The following is an 18,439-nucleotide window of genomic DNA, read 5'->3' on the forward strand; positions in this document are numbered from 1 at the left end:
TTATTGAAAGGCACGTCAGCCTTAACGGCAGATGGTGACGTCCGCTATTCGAAACCCAAGATCTCTGTGGAGGAGTTATCAACACTTTTTTTGAAGGCGGTCAGTTAAGTGTATCTCTCATTTCCCTCTGCTATAATGTCAGTTGACGGAATAAACAGTTTGGATTTTTAACATGCAATTGTGACTAGTTCGCTTAAATACTGTAGTCAGCCTGGCGAGTTATTTAAGGCTACCTTACCAGCTAGCTGTTAAACCAGCAAATCTGATATAGCCATCCAATTACAAATCGCTAAAACGGGTTTGTCCTCTCCTAGTATATTGGCTAATCAGCTCGCTCGCTAGCTAGCTTGCTAACAACAAATACCGAGTTTTTCAAGATCTCGATGACTGGGAGAACATTCAAGCCAGCACAGAGGAGAAAATGTCAAGGGATATAGTCGGGACATCTTACTTTCTAACCGTACTTCCGACCACATTGTCGCTTCATCTAAGCACGAGATATATTTGAATATAATAGCACTACATACTATTTGTACAGACATAAAAGTTAGTTGATCAGTCGTCTACTGGTTTACGTTCCTCCTGTGAAAAGAAAAGTTTATCCCAACATCCAGGACTGACCGAACAACTTCGAAAAGGTGGGTAGCGAGTTATCTAATCTACTGGCACACTTTACCTTACTTTTTTGGTGTTAAATAAACTAGAGCTGGTTGTAAGGTACTTTCGTCCTTTCAACGAAACAACTTGACTTATTGTAGCTTTGTGAGAGATACTGCACTTGGCTTAAAATATGTTGTCACTCTTTAGTTAATCTTGTTACTAATTCAGAATGGTAGCAAAGTAATACATTGTATGTTTCTAACTTACATGATTGCATTTTCTATCAGGTGACCAAAGGACGACTTAGTAAACATTTCAACACTAATCACACAGTGGCACTAACATTGTGTCGGATCAGTCAGTGTCCATTCAGTTACTCTACCATTTGCTTTAGCTAAAGATGATGAAATATTTTCAGTATCGCTAATATAAGTGTATAGAGTTAAACATGGGCAACGAGCATGAGAACATGCAGTCGATTTTAAAGTCTAGTAGTTGCAGTGCGTTCGCAGTTTGTTTAAGGGAAGCCAAACTGTCCTTCCCCTTTTATTGGTACCCCACCTAGAACATGTTTTGTCATGCATCAATTCTTGGAGAGGGCGGTTTATGGGTGTTCTGAACGTGTAATTAGGTTTAATTCATCACTGCTTGGTGATGACAGGGTATGTCGCTTTCATACTTGTGTCTGGTTTCTTCTGGGGTGAAGGTAGTGAGTCAGTAAGTTTCACTCAGTTCACAAAGTATCCAGGCAGATGGTTTAACTGCCTTGTGTGGTAGGTAGGTAAGACTACAGCTATGGCTTGTTATTGGAGCATGGTGTCAATAGAGGCCCAAATATTCTCTGGAAATGTCATAAAACACTGTTGTGTTTGTTACCAATGGATACACTGGAATTATGTTTTTCAGCCTTTTTTTTTTTTAAATTGCTATGGATTCAATTTAAAACATTGCTGAAATCAATAGCTTCGGCTTTGTGAGTGAAAATCTTCTATCACCATCATTTAAGGACGGTTTGCTGATCCTTCCTTCCTGTCTTGCAGGAAACACAAGCCCGGCCATCCTGTGCACTCACACACTCATGGGGCAACAAGTGGGTCAGTGTAGAAGTGACGGTTTCAGTGTAGGATGGGGCCTAGCCGTGATGTAGTGAGATTCCAGTGCATGCGTTAGATTTAGGTCAAACCAAACAAAGGCGTCATTTGCTGGCCTGACTGATGGGCTGTCTCTGGTCAAATTTATTCCCCTGCCCCCCCCCCCCCCCCCCCCCCCCTCTCTTTGCTGGCCTGGCTGGAATGCAGCACATAGAATTATTATAATCGTGAGCAGCACCGGAATTTTACCATGTCTCCCCTCTGTAAACGCTTGCAGCTTTTGACGTAATGTGCAACGTGTCCCAATGGTTCGGTTCCAGCAAGCAGCCTTCGTAAGGGTACAGTAATAACCCCTATGACACGAAGAGATCGGAATAGACATGAGCATTTTTCATGAGGCTATTCTACTCTTTTTCTGATAATGTGCACGCCAGTCAAGGTTATGAATCTGGGTAATGCCTACAAGGCTGCAAACGATCCAATTTTGTATCTTAAATATTAAAACAGGGTGGAATGCACAACTCCAACTGTTCTGTATTAGCATACAGTGTTTTCACTGATGGCAGATTCTCATGCCTTTAATTATTTCTTACTTGTGCGTGCAAACAACAAAAATGCTCCTATCTTCAGTTAATGTGTTTTGATGACTCCCCAAGCCTTTTAAGTCAGTGTAAAATACTTGGAATACTCGTCCTTCCTGACCCGATGAAAGAAACCTTTCAGACAAAAATAAATTAGATTTCATGTTTTAATGTGTGGAGTTGTTTCGTAATGGGCCAGCTGTGTGGTTGGGAGGAGAGATGGGGCTCAGCAGTGGGCTAGCAGGGACAGGGTCGTCGTGGAAACCAGACAGACACCTCTGCACAATGCTGTAGTCGGGATCTTGTTCCTGTCCTTGTCTCCTCCGCTCCTCCGGGTTTTTATTTTTGGACACTGACCTCGAGCAGGAGTCTATTCTTCCTGGCTTCCTCCAGCCACACACACATCCCACACTGCCGCTGGCCCCCAAGCGCAATGACACAGCTGGACTGTTGTGCTCTTGGTTTGGCTGTTCTGGAGTGCTGTTTGGTCTTGTTGTGAAGTGTTGAGCAATCGTTGAATGATGACCTTTGTGTCCCATCCTTTCAGGTCCCCTCTCTGTAAACGGACAACGAGGAAAACATTTATTCCCCCCTCTCCCCCCCCCCCTTTTTTTATTTATTTTTAGCTCGTAGAAAGAAAACAGATATAACGAAAGAGGTGCACACACCAAACCCCGCGGAGCCCCGTTCAGGAGACTTCATTCTGGATCACACCAAGACGAGGACAGACTCACTGGGATGTGCAGTGTCTCTGTCTGCCCACCATGAGGTCCCTCACGCCTCCGTCCATGACCACCCAGTGAGGGTGAGCTGGCAGTCTGCCTCCCTCTGACCATGCTGGCTCTGGGGCAGGAGCAGGACAGCCGGGCTGGAAGAAGAGCTGGCGAAGGGGGGCAGGCCCGGGCTACTGTGGCCTGGCACAGTCCTTCTCCAGGAAGGCCCCTCGCCCAGGACCCAGGCATCAACATCAGGCAGAAAATATCCCAGTGGGAAGGCCGGAGCCAGGAGAGCAAGGACAGGGGGAAGTCCCACGCGCCTTTGGTGACCAGGACTCTGTCCGGAGATGTCTTGGCAAACGGAGTGTCTGGGGAGAGCTGGAGAGGAGATGGATCTCAAGGAAAATCTAACGTCTCTAAAGCTAAAAGCCTGGGTTTGGATTTCAGGGAATCGCAGGCGCAGGCTGGACGCGCGGGGCCTGCCAGGAAGTCTGAGCCCTCACCCAGCCCTTGCGGCAAGATCACGACCCAGAGTCCTGCTGTTCGGGTTTCAACCCCGGGTCATTCCAACAAGCTTTCCACCCCACTCGTGGATTCCAAGGCCTTCACAGTTTCCCTACAAACTCGTGCAGTCAGAGACTCACTCACAGACTCTAACACTACCAGCAGTCCGGTGAAGCGAATCATCACGACGAACGGAGAGCTCAAGGTTGGCTGCGTCTTGGATGTCGAGGTAGAGAAGCTCTTGCCTCCGTCAACAGGGTACCATGAGGAGAACCTGCCCCCTGGGAACTTCTACACCTGCCGGGGATTCTGGCGGAGGATGGAGGGAGACAGGTTGTTCTGGGAGAAAGGCAGAACTGCCTCGTCCGAACCGCCTCTACTGCCTCTACCGCCTCCTAAACCACAGCGGACCTATAAGTATCAGGGAACGGACAACACTACTGGTGCCAACTGGGTCCAATGGGATTCCAAGACCTCGCCTCCTATGGACCAATCAGACACCAGGAACGGTGCCTTAGCCCAACCTCCTAGTTTCCCACCCCCTCCATGCCCGGTCACCAATGGCAACGGATTCTCCAGACACAAAAAGAACAGGTAAAGTGGTATGGGAGCTTAGACTGAGGGTATAGAATGACAGCATCCTTTTGTTTGTGACATTAAGGTGTCGTTCAAACTCAACTAATGACTGTCGTGCAGAGGAAACAGCGTACAATAATACAGGATTAGTCTTCAGACTGGCCAGGTTTTTTGTAGTCTTGACAGTTAAAAGTGTTTCTTTTTCCTAATGTATTGTTGTCCCCGTCTAAAAATAAGCTTTGCTTGGTTTAAGAATTGTGTTGTTTATTGAAAAAAAGGGGAAAGTTAGTGTTCAAGAGGGAATACAGTAAGGGGTTAGACTTTGGCCCGGCTCCAGGTGTAATGTCACATGATCTTTGGCAGCATTATCACTATTGTCTGGACATGGCCTACTTCCAGTCGCCAAAGGTCCAGGGGTCACATGTAGTTGTTTTCGCAGACATGCACACGACCCCACATGCAGCTCCCACACTGGCAGTCACAGCCTCTCACACGATGACACACAAGACTCACAGCTCGGATTCTGTCGAGTACCACTCTCCCTCTTGTTAAATGTTCTTTCTCATTTCCTACTTTTTCTTCTCTCTCTCTCTCTCTCTCTCTCTCTCTCTCTCACTCACTCACTCACTCACTCACTCACTCACTCACTCACTCACTCACTCACTCACTCACTCTCTCTCTCTCTCTCTCTCTCTCTCTCTCTCTCTCTCTCTCTCTCTCTCTCTCTCTCTCTCTCTCTCTCTCTCTCTCTCTCTCTCTCTCTCTCTCTCTCTCTCTCTCTCTCTCTCTCTCTCTCTCTCTCTCTCTCTCTCTCTCTCTCTCTCTCTCTCTCTCTCTCTCTCTCTCTCTCTCTCTCTCTCTCTCTCTCTCTCTCTCTCTCTCTCTCTCTCTCTCTCTCTCTCTCTCTCTCTCTCTCATCCTGTCCCTTTTGCAGTCTTATCAACTTCACTATCTTGTTGGGATGCACACAATGTAGAAGCTGTTTGGCTGAACGTAAGGAGACAATACAGTGAACAATAGCTTGCTGACACAGCTGACTGTGTATGGAGCGACAGCAAGGCCCCTGTCTCAATACCCCTCCCTCCCTCCCTGCCCCTGTCTCAATACCCCTCCCTCCCTGCCCCTGTCTCAATACCCCTCCCTCCCTCCCTGCCCCTGTCTCAATACCCCTCCCTCCCTCCCTGCCCCTGTCTCAATACCCCTCCCTCTCGCCCTGCCCCTGTCTCAATACCCCTCCCTCTCGCCCTGCCCCTGTCTCAATACCCCTCCCTCCCTCCCTGCCCCTGTCTCAATACCCCTCCCTCCCTCCCTGCCCCTGTCTCAATACCCCTCCCTCTCGCCCTGCCCCTGTCTCAATACCCCTCCCTCTCGCCCTGCCCCTGTCTCAATACCCCTCCCTCCCTCCCTCCCTGCCCCTGTCTCAATACCCCTCCCTCCCTCCCTCCCTGCCCCTGTCTCAATACCCCTCCCTCCCTCCCTGCCCCTGTCTCAATACCCCTCCCTCTCGCCCTGCCCCTGTCTCAATACCCCTCCCTCTCGCCCTGCCCCTGTCTCAATACCCCTCCCTCCCTCCCTGCCCCTGTCTCAATACCCCTCCCTCCCTCAATGCCCCTGTCTCAATACCCCTCCCTCCCTCCCTGCCCCTGTCTCAATACCCCTCCCTCTCGCCCTGCCCCTGTCTCAATACCCCTCCCTCCCTCCCTCCCTGCCCCTGTCTCAATACCCCTCCCTCCCTCAATGCCCTTCCCCCCCCCCCCCCCCCGCCCTCCCTTCTTCTCCACAGGAAGTCTTTTGAGTACGAGGATGTGGTGCGGTTGGTATCGCAGCCGGGCACGCTAGGGAGCGAGGCCCGGCGATCGGAACTCTACCACGCCTACTCTGACGACAACATTTACGAGGACATTATCTGTGAGTGTCCTCCGTTACACAGACAATGACTGATATGAAACGTTTACGACGGGCCATATTCCCCGATCCCTTCCAGGATGTACATTTTCTCAGTGCCACTAACGTGGGTGAGAAGACTGGGCATAGCTCACATATACATTCATCTCGTTCATGTAAACCCACTGGTGGAAGGCATGGCACTGACACTGGTGGAAGGCATGGCACTGACACTGGTGGAAGGCATGGCACTGACACTGGTGGAAGGCATGGCACTGACACTGGTGGAAGGCATGGCACTGACACTGGTGGAAGGCATCCAAGGAAAGCCAGCCGTTGCAAGATTATTGTGAAACAGTGAACGCACACTTGACTCACATGTGGGCTGCTGTTCCTCTGACCTTTGACCCCCCCCCCCCTCTCAGGTGACTCCTACGAGGACGTGAAGCTGTCGCCCACGTGTCTGCCCCTCGGACGAGCCCGACCCCGGACGGTGTCTCAGAGACAGAGCCTTCACATCCCCAAGGTAGTGACAAGGTCAACCACAGTTCGCTCTGCTGAGCTAGTCTCCCCCAGTCTCAGGTGTTGACTCCTGCTCTCTTGTGCTTCCAGCTTCCTCCTAAGCCCAAGACCCTGCGGGGCTACACAGACAAGGCAGAGAGGAGAGCGTCACACTCGGTGATGTCACACTCGGTGATGTCACACTCGGTGATGTCACCCAGCCCTACGTGCCAGACAGACATCTCCAGACCCGTCCCAGCCAAGCGCCCCACCACCCACAAAACATACAGACTGCCTCAGGTAATTCACACGCAAACTAGTTTGATTCTGTGGTTTGTCTCGCAAGGGAACAAAGTTGAGCTTCAAACATGTGCTACTGCAAGGTTTTTTAATGATAATTTGCGTCCGATTTCACTAGTAAAACAATGTATGCGTATACATGTCTAATATAATCATATAGTATGTGAAGTTAGTATATTAAATGTTGAGGACAAGACCAATATCGTTATATCGTAAGAGCTGAGGAAGGTGGAGTCTTGAAGCAGGATGGAGAGACAGACTGGAAGAGACAGATAGCGGTGTAGAGATGTTTTAAGTAAGGGCTCCATGGTTCAGACAGTGATACCAGGAACACGCTCTAGTGAACAACCCATGGAGGAGGGTTGGGTATGGCGAGATGGAAGCCCGGATAATGAGGTACAAAAACAATAGAAAGATTTGACACAGACAATGGATATTACAGACTGTACATATAAAGAGACGACTTGTTTTTGGCAGTGGACTGTATTTTGTGTGCTCTTTGAGATAAGTCGAGACTTCCTGTTTTAATTTCCGTGGCTTTTACAGATGCACAACATGGGTTCCTATTCAACAGAACCCGTGACCAGTACAAATTGCTCTGTCTGACTGCACTGTAATTATTGGATTGATGGCCGTTAATACATACAGTTGTGTGTGTGTGTGTGTCTGGTTTTCCGTGACGCAGTACGTCAACAAGATTCATATGATCTTCGACGCCAAGAGAGGGAGGAAGAGGGTGAAGAGTCAGGGAGGAATTGCCCGAGGTAGGAACCTCCTCCAAATACCCTCCACATCCACACATCATCCACACATCATCCAGGAGATTAAGATGAACAGTTTTCTGGAAATACCCAGCTGTTTGATCATGCTCAAGGCAGACGTCCAGTCCCTGACAAGCACACAAAGACATACCCTGTCTGACCTAGTACTTTTATCCACCCTCATACACACACTCTTTCTTTGTATTTCCCCCTCTCTCTCTCTCTCTCTCTCTCTCTCTCTCTCTCTCTCTCTCTCTCTCTCTCTCTCTCTCTCTCTCTCTCTCTCTCTCTCTCTCCTTCTCTCTCTCCTTCTCTATCTCTCTCTCTCTCTCTCTCTCGATATGTCTCAATAACTTTGGAAAACAGATGACAACAGTGGAACAGAGAGCGATCCTGAGGACAGCAGCAAAGGTACCCAAGCAGAGCGCACATTCTTCACCTTCCGCCCATTATAGTTTCCGTTCAGGATTTTGACAGAACGGGGAGGGGTTAGGGAGGTTGCATCGGGGTCTGTGTTTCCAAATGGCTGTGTTTTGTGTCAGATGTAGCGTCTGTGATTCCACATGGCTCCGTGTTGTTTCAGATGAAGCTAAGGGGTTGGTTCTGTGTTCTCCAGCAGGGTCCAGGCGCTCGGTCTACGTCCAGTCCACCTTGAAGCGGCGGCCGGGCTACCGCACCCTGGAGAGAGACCTGATCAGGCTCCAGCAGCAGCAGCTCTTCCAGCACTTTGTGGTCGTCTCTCTCCGGAAGAGTCCGCCAGGAAACACATACTCTCCTGAGATTACTCAGCAGTTTCCCAACAAGGTAAGAGGAAGGCCAACATATTAGCCCCCGCCAAACACTAAGCACAGTTAGCGGCTTAAAACACGGCCTTGTTGAGTAAAAACACAGCATTTTGTACTTGAGTCGTCATTTTAACACTTGAAGTTGACCTCGGACGGCGTGATGGACAGTGAATAAGTGTCCCTCTGTTGTCATCCTCGTCTGCAGTTTGAGAAGTCATCTCGTCACTCGAAGCAGGCGGAGGACAGGTTAAAGGCCATCCCCAAGTTCTGCTTCCCAGACGCCCGAGACTGGTGTCCTTCTGCAGACATGCCCAGGTGAGCAGCTGTCACACACACACACTCACACACTCACACGCGTTCCCGTACACACACACACACATTCATAAACACACTCACACATTCATATACACACATACACACACACGGATCTTGCATAACAGGGAAGGAGTAGTGGACAGGGAGAGAGATGCAGGGAAAAAAATAATCTTAAATGTCTGCCTGTAAACATCCCATAAAAACCCCTAAACGGCTACAACAGTAAACCACCAAACATGCCTGCAGCCTCAGAATGTCACTGATCCCTTCTCGTGTGGATTCTAGAAGGATCCCGTCACGCCACATAACCACTGCATCTTTCATCCTATAATTGCAGTGAAACCTTCTCCTTTGTCCTGACTGGAGAAGATGGCAGCCGGTGGTTTTGTTACTGTCGTAAGATTCTGGTAAGAGTGCTTGTGTGTGGTTCAGTCCTAGTTTTGAGTGACTCATAACTTGGCAGTATATCGCCTGAGTAACATCTGTTGGGAATACTTGTTCTGAGTCATACACCATAAAAACCTCTGAACAAATGACCCAGATCAGAAAAAAAATCAGCATTTCCCATTTGTCAAAACCCTCAGGTTTTAACGGTTGAAAGCCTTTCGAGTTTGTGACATGGTCGTCTTCCAATGTTGTCTCGGCGTTGGATGTTATGGAACGGAGATTGTAAAATGCTCCGTGTGAATTTTCAAGCTAGTTTTGTCCTGTGTGTGTGTGTGTGTGTGTGTGTGTCCACCAGCCCAGTGGAAAGGGGAAGAGGCTACCTGAGGTTCACTGTATCGTCAGCAGACTTGGCTGTTTCAACCTGTTTGCAAAAGTAGGACCAACTGTCTCTTTGCATATTGGTAGCATGTTATAGTCTTATGTTATAGTCTTTTATGTATATGTATATGTGTGTGTGTTCACGTGTGTGTGTGTGTGTGTTCAGATCCTGGAGGAGGTGGAGAGGAGGAGGGAGATCTCTCCTCCGCTCGTGTGTTCCTTCATGAGGAGCGTCATGGAGGCTCCTTTCCCCGCCCCCGGACGCACCATCACAGTCAAGAGCTTCCTGCCCGGCTCTGGGAATGAGGTACAGCCAAACACCAAAGACAAAGCTCCATTAAGCAGAATGGTTGCCGGTTCGATTCCAGGCCGTGCAAAATTAATTTGTGTCCTTGGGCAAGGCACTTCACCCTACTTGCCTCGGGGGGGAATGTCCCTGTACTTACTGTTAGTCGCTCTGGATAAGAGCGTCTGCTAAATGACAAAATGACAAAATGTTAATGCAGATTATGAGATTATGAGCTGTAAACTTTTGCTGAATTTGCCAAATGTGGGGTCAAAGATGTATGCGTCACAACTGATTTACTGCGTATGTGTCTAAATCCAGGTTCTGACATTGTGCCGCCCAGTGGACTCGCGGCTGGAGCATGTGGACTTTGACACCCTGCTGCAGTGCCTGAGTGTGGGTCGACTGCTGCAGGTGTTTGCCTCTCTGCTGCTGGAGAGAAGGGTCATCTTCATCGCAGACAAGCTCAGGTGAGACATCCTCCTCACGCCACGCTCTGTAAGGACGTCCTGCAACGCCGACACGACTGCCTCATTCATGTGTCACAGGCTTTATTCAGGCAGTGGATCGTGTGTATATATATATATATAAATATATATATATATATATATATATATATATATATATATATATATATATATATATATATATATATATATAAATATATATATATATATATATAGACTGATTCTTTTGACCAAATGTTTCTTTCAAAGCCTAGTAACCACACTCATACCCTCACCTACCTCTCTCTCTCTCCCCCCTCTCCGTGCACCTCCCCCCCCCTCTCTCTGCCCCTCTCCCCCCTCTCTCTGCCCCTCTCCCCGCCTCTCTCTCTCTCTCTCTCTCTCTCTCTCTCTCTCTCTCTCCCCCTCCCTCCCCTCCCCTCTCTCTCTCTTCAGCGTGCTGTCTCGCTGCAGCCATGCCATCCTGGCCCTGCTCTACCCCTTCACCTGGCAGCACACCTTCGTGCCCGTGCTGCCTGCCAGCATGCTGGACATCAGCTGCTCTCCCACTCCCTTCCTCATGGGGGCGCTGGGGCCCTGCCTGCCCCAGCTGCTGGAGCTGCCCATCGAGGAGGTCAGTTAGGTGCAGCCTCAGAAGACTTCTGCAGGGATATTTGATATACATGAGCTTTTGTACGACGCTGAAGTCATAGTCTGGGCCTATAGGCTGCTTTAGAGGCTAAACCACCCAGAGACATTTTCGTTATTTCAGTCATGGAGCTTTTAGCTGATTGTGGACTTCCCAGGCTTACTAGTGAACTTAAGAGTGAACAGCCCTGTAGCCATCCTGGTATGTTAGTACTGTGAATGTCAGTGCATTCTTCAGTGCATTCGAATTGAATCGATTTGAATTGCCCTTGTCAGTGATGGATATCTGTTTTTTTGTCCAGGTGCTTATTGTGGATTTGTGCGCGGACAAGTTTGTCATCCAGGTGTGTACCCATTGTGTCAAATGTCAATGGAAGGCGTGGTTCTATAACATAGCAAGTGAACAAGAGACTGTGATGGATTTGTCTGTACATGTATGTTTCTACTGAAATGTGTCTGGTAATGACTGTAACTGAAGCAGTACTGCCCTGCTAACAGTAACACCCTGGAGCTTGCAATTCCCTTGTGCTTGAGCCAAACACTAAGGTACTGGACTGGGAGTAGGAGGAAGTAATTGCCAGAGTAATTTGCTTTTGTTTCACATCGGCGGAATTGTACTGGGCTGGAAGTTGCCTCATCTCTATGGCAACCGGTTGGAATACTATACTGATGATATCCTCCCTCCTCCACCCCCACCTCCCCCCTCCCCTTCCTCAGCTGAACGACGAGGACTGCATCCTGCCCAGCAAGCTTCAGGCTGCCCTGCAGCAGATCCTGGAGGAGAGAGAGCACATACTGAGGCAGGAGGAGGGAGACCGGCCAGGAGGTCTGTACTGCACCATGATGGATTAGGCACCCGCACACTTCCAGTCCTTTTATTATCAGCCGCTCTGACTATATGCATTGTTTGATATAAGCTCTGCTAAATAGAGAAACTTCCTTAATGTGTGAGGAGTGTAATCAGCAAGCTCATTTTTACATTTAGCAGACGCTCTTATCCAGAGCGACTTACAGTAAGTACAGGGACATTCCCCCCGAGGCAAGTGGTGTGACGTGCCTTGCCCATGGACACAATGTCATTTTTGCAAGGCGGGGAATCGATCCGGCAACCTTCTGATCACTAACCCGACTCCTTCACCGCTCAGCCATCTGACTCCTCGAGGGTCGCCCCTGTCCGTCTGTGCCCCTGCAGGCCAGCAGTGCGATCTGAGCTCTCTCATGTCAGAAGCCTTCGTGCGCTTCTTCGTGGAGCTGGTGGGGCACTACTCCCTCCACATGAGCAAGCCCAGCGCCCCCAGTGGCAGCCCCAGGGAACTGCAGCGGGAGAGCTTCCGAAAGTCCCACCCGTCCCGGGGAGTCCGGCAGTTCCTGCAGCTCTTCATGGACACACAGATGTTTGCTGGCTTCATTCACGACAGGGAGCTGCGCAAGGAAGAGGGCAAAGGTCAGAGTTCGCTTTCCACCCATTGATTCTCACTACACTATACTACTACTATACTACTCTAATTATGGATAAAAGTACTTCTCTGTTCTCTGTATCAGAATTTGGTTTATTCGCCATGGATCCGTCCATCTCTCTCTTTCTCCTGTGTGTGTGTGTGTGTTTTACAGTTGAGACACTTGCTGTGTAGTGTGCTATTAAGTTCTGCAGTTGCCTGAATGTTGTGTTTTTTCTTCACAGGGCTCTTTGAAGTGAGAGCTGCTGAATATCTGGGATCAAACCCTGAGCCAGAACCCAGCGGGGTGAACAAATTCCTCAAAGGACTTGGTCAGTCCCCCTTCAATCCTCATATCTAACTTTCAACTGTTGTTTTGTCGGCACGTCTACTTATTGTGCACATACGTGTTTTTTTGTTTTTTTTTCAGGGAGCAAGATAAAGTTCTTGCAGATAAAGTGAGAGGCGGCTTCAGTGTGGCTGAGGTCACATTCGTACAAAAAGATAATGCAAGACTGGATGAGAAACACGATGACACATAGTGTCCTGGACGTACTTCTGCATCGCTTGCCTGAATGTAGTTGTATGGCTGTGAGCTGCCGTAAAAGTTGTACTATCAGGTTGCAGTTGAAAGAGGTTTGGTTTCTTCCAGCCTGCCTAGAAACACCTCAAACTGGAGGGCAGTGCAATTGGAACTGGATGAATACTGGAAATGGGTATTTTTGTTTTAAATATGGTTTGGTGAAACTGAAGAGACACAAGGGGGTTTCCAAGGAGTGTGAGGGGATTAGCACTATGTCCTTGTGGGAATTTACAAAGAAACGGACGTTTCAGCTAGAAATCTTCTAATTAACTTAACAAGATGTTATGCTGTCGTAACTAACCATGGCTCTAACTTTCATTTTTTTATAAAAAGTATTAAGGTGTTAGTGCAAAAGTGTTATTTCTCTTTTTTTTCTTTTTTTTTTACTTATATTTTTTAAATTTTGTATTTTATTAAATGCAGCGACTCAGCACTCTGATACAGATCTGATGTAGTCTATACTTTGTGATGTGTCTGAATGTCACTTTAACTATTGTTAATATTAAATATTTAATGTCTAGAGAAATTAAAATGTTATACTGTCCCAGGCAAAGGCATGCTGAGATAATATCCAACTAACCATGTGTCATTTCATATACTTGGATATTTTCTTGTTTTCCTGTAAGGACTTGTTTACAAAGGCTATGTTTGCTTGTGTGCTTGATTGCAAAGCTACTTTTGCATACGTTCATCTTGATCTTAGTGTATTTTGATCCAGCAAGACTAAGTACTCTAGAGGTGCTGGTAGAGTAGATGGATGTATGTGATCAGCACAGCTAAACCTCAAATATTACAGATCTATAATATTTCAATGCTATAAGAACATTATTCTTTTTGCCCTAAAAATCCGTTCTCAGTCATGTGAAATATGAAATGGGAGCTAGAATCTGATCACATCTCCTTTATTAGTAACTACAATTGTACATACCTTTTTATTTTCTTTTTTACCTTGTATCAACTGGCAAAGTTACAGACTTTTGTACAGCATTCTGTATATATTTTTTTAAAGCATGAAATGTCTACTTTGCCCTCTAAATAAATGCCTTTTGAATGTGTCATGTTTGCATTGATGACGGACTATCAATTCCTGATATGTTTGGGTATTTCCTTTGTTTTGTTTAGTACGTTCTAAGGATGCAGCCAGCTGGCCAGTGTAACTTGTGTTGAAACTTGTAGTCTGTGGACCATGTTTTACTTCAGTGAGAGCAATGTCGGAGGTAAAGGGACAGATTGAGGGGAAACTAATTGGATATTATCGACACCGACCCTGAGAGGTGGGAAGACTTGTAGCAGAGTTAAAAGGAAGGCGTGAAGATCATCTCGACTCTGTTTCCTGCATCTGTTTTTTTTTTAAAGGGTAACCGGGCTGACGAGCAGGATTTAGACATCCGTGTCTCACTCCAGCGTAGTATGGCGGTAATTAAGCAAAAACTGTAAATGCCAACCTCCAAGCACCACCGAAAAATCGGATTATTCCCAGAGAACGTTGGGGAGAACTCAGAGAACTGCCACTCTCGGAAAGCTTCCGGGTTCTGAACTGGTTGCAGTTCCACTCTAGTTTCATATGAGGGCGCTAACGGGCGAGTGCAGAATGAATGGAGGTCAATGGAGCTATACCCATCAAAATCCACTTTTCTCAGGATATAATTTTTTGTCTAGTAATTTGAATGTTGAATTCGAAAGGGAAGGCAAAAACAATACACACTCCTGAGTGTTTTTTTTTAAGGTCGCTTTTTTGTCTTAAAAAGCATTTTAAAATGTCAAAGACGTCATACGACCAGAGATACTGCTTTCGACGTCGTACGACCAGAGATACTGCTTTAAAGCAAACTCTGGTCAACAACAGCTACATTTAATTCATAGGCATACATAAAGCCTTTGACACTGTAAGCATAGTATTTATTTTGATGTTAGATTTTTTGGGCTTTGGTCAATACTTCAAAAGAGCAATACAAACTTTGTATAGTGACTGCAATAGTTCAGTTCAACTCAACTAGAGTAACATATCTTGTGGTATAAATCAAGGAGACTCTGCAGCCCCGTTCTTGTTTGTCTTAGTAATGCAAGTAATGGCCATACATTTGTATTCGAACTTTCAAAGCATTAATGTTGTAGGGAAATAAATAAAATGTTCCCAGCTAGCTGATGATACAACCATTTTCTTAAAACATGAATTTCAAGAAATTTTTTATTGTCTTAATGTGTTCTCAAAATTTTCTGGATTATTAGCATAAATATTAAAAAATGTACCCCTTTTCCACTCAAAGAAAGCAACATACAACAGGGTATCCAATATTTGTAAAAATCTGACAGAAAGGATGAAATCCAATTTTCAACCTCTCATTCCAAAAGTTAAAAATACATTTGATAGATGGCTCATGAGAGATTTATCACTCAAAGATCGGGTACTTTCGTCCAAAACTGAAAGATTATCCATGATGCAAACATGATTGGGATAACCATTTGATTTGGACCTATTATAATAAATATGTTGTTAATTATAAAGTCAGTGAAGTATATTTCAAAATTGTCCATTGCATCTACCCAACAAATCAAATTTTAAAGAAATATAAATCTGATCTTTCTGAATCCTGCATATTTTGTGGTGTTTTCATAGAGAGGATTGCACATTTGTTTTTTGAATGTTTTTATGTCAGATTGTTCTGGATTGTAAATGGTCTGAAAGAAAACCGAATATTCACCAATTTAAAAGTGACATGAACTTATATTTTGAAACTTTAAAAGAACTGGCATCCAGAACTGGCATCCAGCCATTCAGACTCTGAACAAGGCCTTTCAACCTCTTTAACGTTAATCTCATGCGCCCCTTTTTTCATGAATGTATGTATTCATTTAATGTTTTCAGTGTGTTTTCGTATATGTACTTTAATAATAACGTTTTTTGAAGTTAAAAAAAAAAAAATGCTAGAAAGAGTTTTGGCTTGCTAATGTTGTTGCTAATGTTGCTAATGCTCTGACAAGGACATAGACTCTGAGATCTTTAGACAGGCTCTGTTATTCTTGACCGTTCCAAAGCGCTAGGTGGCGATGTACAGACAATGCTCACCCATTTAACATTTAGCCGCGGAAGTAGTGAGGACAACAAAACGGTGGAGGAGGCGTCACGTTCAGGAAAGCTACACTTAACTAAAATATAACTACAAGCGTTCATATTTGTAAAACATGTCTGGGACTTCATCGGTGGCTGGCGAAGTATTTGTAGATGCTTTACCATATTTTGATCAAGGTTATGATGCGGCTGGTGTCAGAGAAGCGGTAAGTAAAGCCCGACTTTTGCTAGCTGGCAGTAAATCACAACGTGTTGGATTACTACTCTGGCTCTTCATAACTGAGCAATTCATATTTAATACATTACATGTATATGGGTCATTGGTTGTAGCCCGACAGTTCGATTCGAGCAGGTGTACCATGGCTTCTTGCTTCTGGTATTCCATCTACTAACTCGCACGTTAGCAATAAGGGCCTACTACTGTTGAAGACAACTTGATTAGAATGGGTGCGTTATAACTTATTCCTTCACAGGCTGCAGCGTTAGTAGAGGAGGAAACAAGGAGATACAGACCCACCAAGAACTACCTAAGTTATTTACCCACACCTGACTTTTCTACGTTTGAGGTAAATGCTCAGTTAATAGTATATTGTATGAAACAGGTGCATAAAGTCTGAAAAAACTGCAGTTTTTCTTTTATTAGTCCCAAGGTATTTTCACATGTAAATAGATTTTTTATGAAGCCTAATGTATTTGCAATAATTCAGCACCATGAAGTGCATTAAGTAGAGCAATGTTTTTGCCTTATTACAGACTGAAATCATGAGAAATGAGTTTGAAAGACTAGCAGCTCGACAGCCTCTGGAACTTCTCAGCATGAAGAGGTAAACACCCACACACAGTACTTCTCTAGACTACAATAACGCTACATGAAGACCTTTTAAATTTATTTTTTACTGCGTTAAATACCCCTGCATGCTACACTGTGTCTGCTCCACGGTCTGCAGCCGTGTCTGACTTCTTCTTCTGTGGATCCTGTGCAGATACGAGCTCCCAGCACCCTCGTCAGGGCAGAAGAATGACATCACAGCGTGGCAGGAGTGTGTTAACAACTCCATGGCCCAGCTTGAGCATCAGGCCGTGCGCATTGAGAACCTGGAGCTGATGTCACAATACGGCACCAATGCATGGAAGGTCTACAACGAGTAAGTAGCAGCAGCTCTAATGATTCGGTTTTCAAAATAAAAGTCCAACACTGTATGTGATTTTAGTGTACATTGATAAAGCATACAATATTCCTGAATTCCTAAATTTACATTTAGTCATTTAGCAGATGCTCTTATCCAGAGTGACTTACAGTAAGTACAGGGACATTCCCCCTAGGTGAAACGCCTTGACACAACGTAATTTGGCACAGCCGGGAACCGAACCGAGGACCTTCTGATTAATAGCCCGATTCCCTAACCGCTCAGTCATCTGACCCCTTATTCTGTATACTGTATGAATTGCTGGTCCTTGAAAATTTGAGCCCAGGCCTCTGTGGTAAGGCCTCAGCCAGTGTGGCGAGCCACCGGGTCATTGGTTCTCATGTATTTGTCGTCATCGTTCAAGCCATCGTTTTTATCTCGTTCTTACAGTAACCTTGCCTTTATGATTGAGATGGCTCAAAAGGAACTACAGAAATTCAGGTAAGATTCACATGATGGAATTTAAGATTGCGTGATGATTTATGAATTGCAATTAAACAGTGAAATGGGCATGACGTTGCACGCATTTCCGTACAAATGTGTAAGCTTTCAAATGTGTAAGTATTCTTTGATAATGTGTGTTTTGCAGAAAGCAGATTCAGGACATAAATTGGCAGCGAAAGAATGATCAGCTTGCAGGAGGTGGCAAACTCAGAGAGCTGGAGTCCAAGTAAGTTATGAGAATGTAGTTTGTGTTTGTAGCGCTGTCCTCTGCATGAAATGCAATCTTGACTATTGTTGTTTCCATCTATAGCTGGGTATCTCTGGTCAGTAAGAACTATGAGATTGAACGTGCCATCATTCACTTGGAGAACGAGGTTTCACAGCTCAAAAACCAGCAGGGAGACGAAAACAAAGAGAACATTCGGCAAGACTTCTAGAACACTGGAGCGGTTCTAGAACACTGGAGCGGGTATTCTGGGTTTGGAACCTTGAGCATCACAAACCAGCAACAAAATAACTTGGAAAAAGTTTGTAGTTTCCTTAGTTTGGCATGTCAAGAATCTTAAAAAGAGGCAGCAATTTTGTTTTGACAAATCTTCTATCATTGTCAATGTTCCTTTCGAATGATCTTTGAGTCACGGCTCTGGAGTGTGTTCATTTTGGGCAATTTCAAAGGCATGTCATAAAGTTGACAGCATTCTGCATAACCAAACAGCAGTCTACTAGTTCAATACAGTCATGTCAACAAATACAGATACAAGCTAGTTTAATTAATATTAAAATGATATACTGTGTTATCATTTTCATTTAGATTGAGGAAGGAGACACATAGCTGTCCCCCACCAATATTTGTTAATTTTTATACAAATATAACTCTTTTCAAATAAAGTTTTTTACACAAGTATTAAAATGTCAAACATAGTGATTTGTTTGTATTTCTTTCTCTGTCTTTAGTCTAAC

At 45.6% G+C, this 18,439-nt stretch overlaps 2 protein-coding genes across 3 annotated transcripts; both read left to right on the plus strand.

Annotated features, from left to right (window-relative positions):
* The first annotated feature begins 53 nt into the window (after positions 1-53).
* dennd2c (DENN/MADD domain containing 2C) lies at positions 54-13,833 on the plus strand. 2 transcript variants are annotated; one of them, XM_084681381.1, is made up of 19 exons: positions 54-638; positions 2,820-4,086; positions 5,852-5,976; positions 6,378-6,478; positions 6,565-6,753; positions 7,439-7,517; positions 7,881-7,925; positions 8,131-8,318; positions 8,505-8,614; positions 8,952-9,021; positions 9,357-9,434; positions 9,546-9,686; positions 9,987-10,135; positions 10,568-10,745; positions 11,062-11,103; positions 11,477-11,585; positions 11,952-12,203; positions 12,441-12,527; positions 12,626-13,833. In XM_084681381.1, the coding sequence occupies exons 2-19, from the start codon at positions 3,107-3,109 to the stop codon at positions 12,655-12,657; spliced, it is 2,955 nt and encodes a 984-aa protein (XP_084537507.1). In that variant the 5' UTR covers positions 54-638; positions 2,820-3,106; the 3' UTR covers positions 12,658-13,833. The 2 variants fall into 2 exon arrangements, with proteins under 2 accessions (XP_084537507.1, XP_084537508.1); XM_084681382.1 differs by having other exon boundaries at positions 8,134-8,318.
* Positions 13,834-15,835: 2,002 nt separating this feature from the next.
* bcas2 (BCAS2 pre-mRNA processing factor) lies at positions 15,836-18,396 on the plus strand. The gene is made up of 7 exons (XM_084680227.1): positions 15,836-16,054; positions 16,322-16,414; positions 16,602-16,672; positions 16,832-16,993; positions 17,426-17,476; positions 17,625-17,705; positions 17,790-18,396. The coding sequence occupies exons 1-7, from the start codon at positions 15,962-15,964 to the stop codon at positions 17,914-17,916; spliced, it is 678 nt and encodes a 225-aa protein (XP_084536353.1). The 5' UTR covers positions 15,836-15,961; the 3' UTR covers positions 17,917-18,396.
* The last annotated feature ends 43 nt before the right edge of the window (positions 18,397-18,439 follow it).

The sequence above is a fragment of the Hypomesus nipponensis genome, chromosome 18 (assembly GCF_054491055.1).
Source record: "Hypomesus nipponensis isolate SF chromosome 18, ASM5449105v1, whole genome shotgun sequence".
Lineage (NCBI taxonomy): Eukaryota > Metazoa > Chordata > Actinopteri > Osmeriformes > Osmeridae > Hypomesus > Hypomesus nipponensis.

Bases quoted from the DNA above. Each gene is read 5' to 3' on its own strand.
- dennd2c (XM_084681381.1), top strand. From the start codon at position 3,107: ATGCTGGCTCTGGGGCAGGAGCAGGACAGCCGGGCTGGAAGAAGAGCT. The intron at 8,319-8,504 runs GTAAGAGGAAGG...CCTCGTCTGCAG, and splicing joins CTCAGCAGTTTCCCAACAAG to TTTGAGAAGTCATCTCGTCA. The intron at 12,528-12,625 runs GTCAGTCCCCCT...TTTTTTTTTCAG, and splicing joins CAAATTCCTCAAAGGACTTG to GGAGCAAGATAAAGTTCTTG.
- bcas2 (XM_084680227.1), top strand. From the start codon at position 15,962: ATGTCTGGGACTTCATCGGTGGCTGGCGAAGTATTTGTAGATGCTTTA. The intron at 16,415-16,601 runs GTAAATGCTCAG...GCCTTATTACAG, and splicing joins CTGACTTTTCTACGTTTGAG to ACTGAAATCATGAGAAATGA. The intron at 17,706-17,789 runs GTAAGTTATGAG...TTCCATCTATAG, and splicing joins CTCAGAGAGCTGGAGTCCAA to CTGGGTATCTCTGGTCAGTA.